The sequence below is a fragment of the Phoca vitulina genome, unplaced genomic scaffold (assembly GCF_004348235.1).
Source record: "Phoca vitulina isolate PV1807 unplaced genomic scaffold, GSC_HSeal_1.0 scaffold883, whole genome shotgun sequence".
NCBI lineage: Eukaryota > Metazoa > Chordata > Mammalia > Carnivora > Phocidae > Phoca > Phoca vitulina.
The window spans coordinates 1-8,100 of record NW_022590570.1 but is presented as its reverse complement, the minus strand read 5'-3'; the positions used below and the strand labels follow the sequence as shown (position 1 = coordinate 8,100).

At 45.1% G+C, this 8,100-nt stretch overlaps 1 protein-coding gene across 2 annotated transcripts; it reads left to right on the top strand.

The window, feature by feature from the left end:
- Positions 1-4,484: 4,484 nt before the first annotated feature.
- Positions 4,485-8,035, top strand: LOC116629433 (GTPase IMAP family member 2-like). Of its 2 annotated transcripts, none has more exons than XM_032399725.1 (3): positions 4,485-4,678; positions 6,013-6,048; positions 6,903-8,035. In XM_032399725.1, the coding sequence occupies exons 2-3, from the start codon at positions 6,021-6,023 to the stop codon at positions 7,889-7,891; spliced, it is 1,017 nt and encodes a 338-aa protein (XP_032255616.1). In that variant the 5' UTR covers positions 4,485-4,678; positions 6,013-6,020; the 3' UTR covers positions 7,892-8,035. The 2 variants fall into 2 exon arrangements, with proteins under 2 accessions (XP_032255616.1, XP_032255614.1); XM_032399723.1 differs by having other exon boundaries at positions 4,485-4,874.
- The last annotated feature ends 65 nt before the right edge of the window (positions 8,036-8,100 follow it).

Here is an 8,100-nt window from a genome sequence, read left to right as displayed (position 1 = left end):
TTTCTTTCACTAAACCACAAAGTTATTTTTCAGTCTTGGCAAAAACACCCAGAAAGCAGGTTCTTTTCAAGATACAGTTGAACTCAGCAAGAACAAGAAGTAAACATGAAAAGCTTTTATACAGAAATGTTGGTGAGGAAATGAAGGCAGGCAGGGTCCGGAGCACAGGGGAAGGTGTCAGGAGATAGATGGGGGCCAAGACTCAGAGTGCTCACCTCTGAGGTCACGGCCAGGGCTCCTGTCCAGCTAGCTTTAACCACACCTGTTCTGTTTCTGTGCACTAAGGCGGGGGGAGGGGTAGGGAGGCAGAGGACGTGATGCAGGACTCCAGTGAGGTTACCCAAATGCAGATCATGTCAAGCACAATGAGGGACAGGGCTTTCGAATCCATTCTTCACACAGCCCACCGTACATCTGACTGTGGCATGACCCCAAGGCAATCCTGCCGCGATTTTCCACTTTTCGTAAGAGAACATTTGGGATCCAAACTCAATGACAACTCCCCATACGAATGGTCTATCTCCAAACTCCCGCCTCACTTCCACACAATCAGACTTCTTGCCTCTGGGTTCTAGACATCCTGGCTTCCTTGGAATGAATACCCAAGAGAGCTCCATGCTTCGACTTGCCTCAAAATACACTGTTTCTTTTTCCTTCAATCCCTCCAGCTTCTACTCACTCTTCAACTTCAGCTCATACGATGTTACTTCTAAGAAGTTTTTCCCGATTACCTCCCTCCCATCAGTGTAGCTTATCCCCCAGCGCAGCCTACACTCTCCTTAAGAACACTCACCACGCTCAAGTTTCTGTTCAGCGTCAGGCTTGCCTAAGAAAGGATGGCGTGATGGGGGAAGGGTGGTGATGGTAAAAAATCTTGTTTTCTTAAAAGATGGAAACAGAATTCCTCTGAGGCGGAAGAATCTGTTCAGAGAAACAACATGGCTATTACGTTTGGAAGGAAGAGGGGAGCCCGAAACCTGATACAGCTGGAACCCGGGCAATGGGGCAATCAGAGAGAGAGGAGCTACTCTCTTCTAGGGATGGATAAGATCACTATGAAGCAATGCAAAATCCTAATGTAGCAATTAACAAATAGAATCCAGCAATACCTTAACTGCTAGGCAAAGAAGGATCAATATCAGGAAATACTTTTGTATAACCTGATGGATTATAAAGCTATGAGGCCACATAATCTGATAACCCCTTTAGCTATTGAAAGGTAAGTTGTTAAAATTCAACATCTCATAATCGGTTATGTTTTTAGCATAGTAGGATTTTCCATCTGAACCTCGAAGCATCTTGCTCAATGAGAATCGCTGAAGTATTGCCACAAAAGTTAGGAACAGCATAGGGAGGCCTCCTGTCACTGTGATCATTTGACATTCTTCTAGATACTAGCCATGATAAAAGTGAACCAAATTGGAAGTTTAAAAGAAAAAAGCCAAGAAGAAGAGGAAAAATGATCATTTGGGGCCCCAGAAAGAACTCTAACAAACCAAGATCAAAATGATTAGCATGGGCAACAAATATATAAGACAGATGTCAATAAAGAAAAAGACGGTTCCTATACATATGAAAAATATTCACCCACACTCATGTGGAGTAATGCATGAAAATCACTAAGATACAGTTTTTCAGTGATCAGATTGGCAGATACAATCATGAGGAAGGATATGCGGAAACTAATACAATGTGGGTGTAAGTAATTTGATTAACATTTTACTGTGGGCAATCCAGTAGTATCTACCAGAATTACAAATACGTGTACCAATAGTCTAGCAATGCTACTTCTAGGAATTCAGGTGACCCAACTTTCTCCTGCTGTACAACAAACCACTCCACACTCAGTGGCATAAAACAATTTTATGACGTTCATGATGTCATGTGCTAGGAATTCAGGCAGAGAAGGAGGGCATGACTTGTTTCTCCTACATGGCAGACCGGGGCTTTAGTTGCGGTGGCTGAAATGGCTGCAGGCAGCTGGGACACAGCTAGACGAGAGCCACATGGCTGTGGCTTCCTGGCTGTCAACTGTGTGTCTAGGTTCTTCTCCATGTTGCACCTGCTGGGGCTGGAACATCCAAGATGGCTTCTCCACTCCTTCACCAAGGGGACAGCACTCTTCTCCTGGTTGTTTGGATTACTAGTTCCTCACAGTGAAGTCAAGTCAGGAATTTAAAGGGAGTATTGGTCAGCTTTAATCCCTGAGAGAGTAGGGAGCTTGAAGAGCAGCCACAGTGGCTGTTCAGAGGGGTTGAGATGGTGTGGGGGCGAACTGGTGAAGGAGAGAGTGGAAGGACCCATGCCTCAGGCTTGTCCGTGTCCCGTTCCAAGGAACTGGGAACTGTCTTCACATCATGGTGCTTGACGCTCCAGAAGGGGTGATGGTGATCCGTCCTCTGAGACTATAAGCAAAGCAATGGAATTAAATTCAAAATGGACGTCTCTGCGCTCCCTCACTGGGCAGGATATGGCTCTCGGTGATGTGACACTGCTGGGAATTGTATCATTTAGTGGAATGCTCCTGTTGATGTCTTTTGTGTGGAGTTATTCTCAGAAAATGTACTGTAAAGCCTAAGGAGCGATTGTGGAAGCAGCTGAAAAGTCAGCAGCGCTCCTGTTCTCGGGCTATTGAACGCAATGGCCCTGTAGGAGCAGGATCCCACGATCCCCAGGGGCAGGGCATAGGTTAGGAGCTATGAAAGAATGTGACCCTCAGTCCCCCTTCCGCACCTGGGGATTGCTAGCCCAAACGTCCCCCTCCTCCCTTATCCCATGACTTGCCTCCATGTGTGTGGGCGCCTAGGGGAGGATGCAAGCCTGCCTTAGGGCTTCGAGATAGTTGCCATCCCTTTGTACTCCTTTCCCATGCCTCTGTGCTTGCTTTTCTGACAAAAAAATAAAATAAAAGCTATGTGCAGAATTTAGCTGCCCCTGCTCTCCCTTGCAAAGGCAGCCCTGCACGGCCGCTCAGATTGGTGTCTGAGAACTTAATTTCGGTGCGTGACGACACTCTTGTAGGACTTAAAATGTCTCTAAAAACTTTTAATTTAAAAGTTTAGTTATTAATTCTTAGGATTATACTGTGAGATTGGCCCTTTTTACAACCATGGGTGTCAATTTTAACGAATTCCTTGGTGGCAGGTCTTATGCTTTGTTAAGCTAACAGTTCTCCACACTTTTCAATGGACAAGTCACTAAATCTAACCTCTCCCAAAAGGTCCAATTTGGTATTTTGTTTGTTTATCAAAGTTTGTCTGTTGTGTTGTGTCTCTCCTTTGCTTTGGTTTGCACTTATCTCTTCCATGAAACGTTGGAAGTCAGCAACAAACCTCGGGTGTGGATTGTTCTACACACTACCCCAGCCTTTGCTAGTTCATGTCACAGACTCTCAGTGCACTTCTTTATATGTGTGGTGAGGATGCGTCAGATCTGCTGTCTCAACAACTTTCAAGTGTACAATCCAGAATTATACCTACAGTTAGTTGCCATGCTGTGGGTTAGATCCCCAGAACTTAGTCATCTTATAATTGAAGGCTTTTACCTTTTGGCCAGCAACTCCCCATCTCCCCAAATCCTTAGCCCCTGGTAATCACCATTATAACTCCCTGTTTCTATGAGTTCCATTTCTTATTAGGTTCCACTTCTTATTAGGTTCCACATATAAGTGAGATTATACGGTATTTGTCTTTCGCTGTCCGATTTTTCTTAACTTAGCATAATGACCTGAGGTTTATCCATGTTGTTGCAAATGGCAGGATTTCCTTCTTTCTCGTGTCTGAACAATTTTCCATTGTATACACCTATCACATCTTCTTTATCCATTCATCCATTGACAAACAGAGATTGTTTCCATAACTTGGCTATTGTGAATAATGCAATAATTCAATACAAATAATAATTTGTAGCAAGGTAGTGATGTTCACCCAAGTCCCGTGGCTCCCCTGCATTTCCCAGCCTCCCTTAGAGTGAGCTCAGAGCTCAGTGGATTATTCCTCATCAGTGGGTTGGGAGAGAAAGCCACAAGTGGTCACTAGGAATCTGGGATGAAGGCAACATAAACTCCATATTTTCTCTCTCCCTCTTGTGCTGTCACATAAATAAGCAGAAAGAGCATTTGAACGATTTCGACTTTAACTCTTTGGGTTGTGCTTCCGGAAAGTGGACACTCCCGATTATTACTGTAGACACTACTAGATCATTGCTCCCCAGAGGTGTGTTCCCTGAAATGACAGAGCTGGCTAGGAAAGAAAAGCAGGGGGACCGTGGGAGCCATCGGGAGTTATTTCAAAATCCTTTCAAGGTTAATGACCTTTAACTCCCAGTCTGACTCAAGAAACTGGCTTCTCACAGGTTCCCCTTTCTACATCCCTTTTCCCTCTGCACAGCGCCCCGCTAGAGGTGTCCCCCCAACCCCCAGACCCATGCACTTGCCCCCCCCACCCCCGCAATGATACTTGCCTTTAGAACAGTCACTGCCACCAGTGAGAATGAGGCTTAACTCCTGGGCGGGCTTTGCATTTGGGCAAACTTGTGACCCGCAGGACACAGCCCGGGCAGGAAGAGATCAAATCTACCAGCTACCCTGACGTGCCTGCCTTTCTCCCCTGTCCAGCTGAAATCATTCCAACACTGCTTTTTCACTACTGGCAAGAAAACGTGGTCCACACGATAGCAAGTAACTACTGATTAAATTTTCCCATTTTAACACAGGCATACGGAGGGGCTCTTTTGCAGCAGGGAAGCTCTGCAGACATTAAGGAGAGGAAGAAGACAGGCTGGGCTTTTGTTTTATTTTCTCTTTCTCTTTGAGCTGAGCTGGCAGTCTCAGGTTTGAATGGGAGTCATCTGGGTTTCTTTGGACGGTCAATCAGGTAAGCCCACATTCATGAAAAGTTCCACAGTGTTGATTTCTAATTCCCAGGCTATGCTTGGGAAAAAAAAAAAAATCTTTTTTAGAACAAATTTTCCCTGTTTTAAGGGAAGCGATTTAGAGTGGCTGCCTTTGGCTGAAGTACAGCCAGTTTACAAGACCGTAAATTTTGTATAGTTTTCGTTTACACGTTACTGGCAAACAGAGCTTCCTTAGCACGAAGCCAATAAAGAGTGCTAACTGGGAAGAATGTGGGCATTCACATGTGTTCGTGAGTCTTCTGTGCCTTGTCGCTTTGGTATACGCTGCCAGACTTAAGGAAGAGAGAAAAACCATCTGATGAAAATGAACGGATGTTTCTCACTGCACAGGGGAAGGGAATGGGTCCCAAGGCTTCTTCAAGCTGGCTGTTGAGGATTGAGGAAAATTCAAGTAATTGATGGATTGAATGAAATGTATTTCAGGCTTCAAGGATAGTGTACTTAATTCACTGAGTCTCTCACAAGAATTTCAAATGAAGGGCGAGGTTTGGAGAGAGGGGAGAGCACGGGAGAGGAGGGAACAAGGTGGGGAAAGCAGGAGAGAAGGAAGGAGAAGACTGAACCTCGCATCAGGGGAGGCCAACAAGAAAGGAAGGTGAGAGAAGAAATGGGTGAGGCCAAGGAGAGCAAGGAGAGGCTCGGGGGGGGCCACGGGAGGAAGGAGGAAGGACACAGAGAAGAGGTGGGCACGGAGACCAGGAGCAGGAGGGGCGGACAAACGAAACCTACTTCTTCTCCACTCACTGACTCACTGGGTGACTCTGGGCAAATGACTATGTCCCTGTAAGACAGGATAATTCTCTCCCCCATCAGCTATGTGGAAACAAATGAGGCATGGGTGTGGCAGTGCTATAGGAATACAAGGGTCTTTCCTGATTTAGAACTAAAAAAATTATCTATATATGTGTTATCTATAATATATCTATATTCCCTGAAATTGCAGAGCTGGATAGGAAAGAAAAGCAGGGGCCACGGAAGCCATGAGAGAGTTATTTCAAAATCCCTTAAGGGTTAATGACTGTTAACTCCCAGTCTGGCTCGGGAATATATATATATATAGTATATATATAATTGGTCTCTGGTCTCTCTGTGCCTCAGGAACAACAATGGACCAACATGAATGCGGTCACTCTGGTAAGTGACTTCTTGTGTGTGTGATTATTTTACCAATTTCTGTGCCAATTTTATATAAAAATCATGCAACCTTCTCTAAGCAAAGTATAAGCTATCAGATATTTCTTCAGAGAGAATAATTTTACTTTGCTTATTCCAGTATTTCCCCAGTCCAGGCTTTTCACGGGTGGTCAAGACCACAGCCCAGCCCAGCGAGGTTTATTAAGGGCCATCTCTGGCCTTAGAACAGAGTCAAGTTACTTAAGCCACCTGGAGATCGAACGCACAGTCGTGGCTACACATCTTTGATCTTCAGAAAATTTGTCTTGTACACAGCCAGAACTGGGTGAATCAGGCAAGCCTTGCATGACTAGATATGTTTCTAAATCCATATTGTCCCCCAAGTATGTTTTTCTATGATCCAACATGGCAGCATCCTGTAGTCCTAGAGAAACTGAGTTTTTTTTTTTAAACATTTATTTATTGATTTCAGAGAGAGAGAGAGAGAGAATGAGCATGGGAAAGCGAGCGGGGTGAGGGGCAGAGGGAGAGGGAGAGACAGAATCCTTGAGCAGACTCCCCGCTGAGCACAGAACCCTACACGGGGCTCATTTTAAGGACCCTGAGATCATGACCTGAGCCAAAATCAAGAGCCGGCCACTCAAACAACTGAACCACCCAGGTGCCCTGAGAAACAGCGATGTTTTAAAAATCACTGTTGGTTTGATTTGATTTGATAATGGAGTTAGCCTCTATTTTATAAATCCAATGTATTGGGAGACTACCTTTGCTCATAATGTGGGAATATCTCTTATTGTTAAAAGTATTCCATTGGTATAACCAGTGGTCATAACGTAGCAAACTCGCTCTGACAGGACCATATATGAAGAACCAACGTGCCAGAGGATCAGAGCTGAGAATCATTCTGGTGGGCAAAACAGGAACGGGCAAAAGTGCCACCGGGAACAGCATCCTTGGGAAGCAAGCATTTGGGTCGCAGCTGACTGCCCAGCCGTTCACTAAGACTTGCAGTGAAAGTCAGGGAAGCTGGGGAAAGAGAGAGATGGTCATTATCGACACACCGGATATGTTTTCTGGGGAGGACCACTCCGATTCCCTGTGCAAAGAGGTGCAGAGATGCTACTTACTCTCGGCACCAGGACCCCATGTGCTGCTCCTGGTGACCCAGCTGGGCCGATTCACCGCCCAGGACCAGCGGGCTGTGCAGAGCATGAAGGAGATCTTTGGAGAAGATGCCATGAGTCACACAATTGTCCTCTTCACCCACAAAGAAGACCTCGAGGGAGACTCCTTGACGGATTACATCCAGGACACAGATAACAAAGCCCTCCGCAAGCTGGTGGCAGCATGTGGGGGGCGAGTGTGTGCCTTTAACAACTGTGCTACAGGGAGTGATCGGGATGGCCAAGCGAAGGAGCTAATGGACTTGATGGAAGGCCTGGTGTTGGAGAGAAGGGGTGACCACTACACCAATGGGCTCTACAGCCTAGTAACAGCGTCAGGATGTGGACCTGTGTGCGAAGGGCAAAGGTTAAAGGATTTCAAAAGAGATCTTAGGAAGTACATGGAAAACCAGAGACGTTACTCCACTGTGGCCAAAGCAAATTACCTGAAACAAGCCCTAATCAAGACACCAGCCTTTATTTTTTTATTTTTTATTCATTTCTTTCTCAAATTGCTAATTCTGTTATTTTGTGTATTGTATAGAATGTGCGTCTCGTTTTGCTGCTTTCTTTTGAGTGTATGCTGTTTGTTCTGTAGCTTACTGTTAATGATAGCCAAAATATTGATGATAAGTTTGAGAAAGATCACTGAGCTGGAAGGCAAGACTCCTAGATTATAGTTACAGGTCAGCGATTATTTATTCACGACCAGATACTGGGTGAATCCAAGTGCCTCCCCTGGAAAACGCAGTGCCTGACATCAGTAAATGTTTGCGATTCTGTGAAGTGTTTAAATCTTAACATCACTCTCTTAATGAACCGAGTTATTTTAACAGTTACTATCTGCCTTGAAATTTAATACGAAAAGCGTTTGAAAGCTGTAAGCATA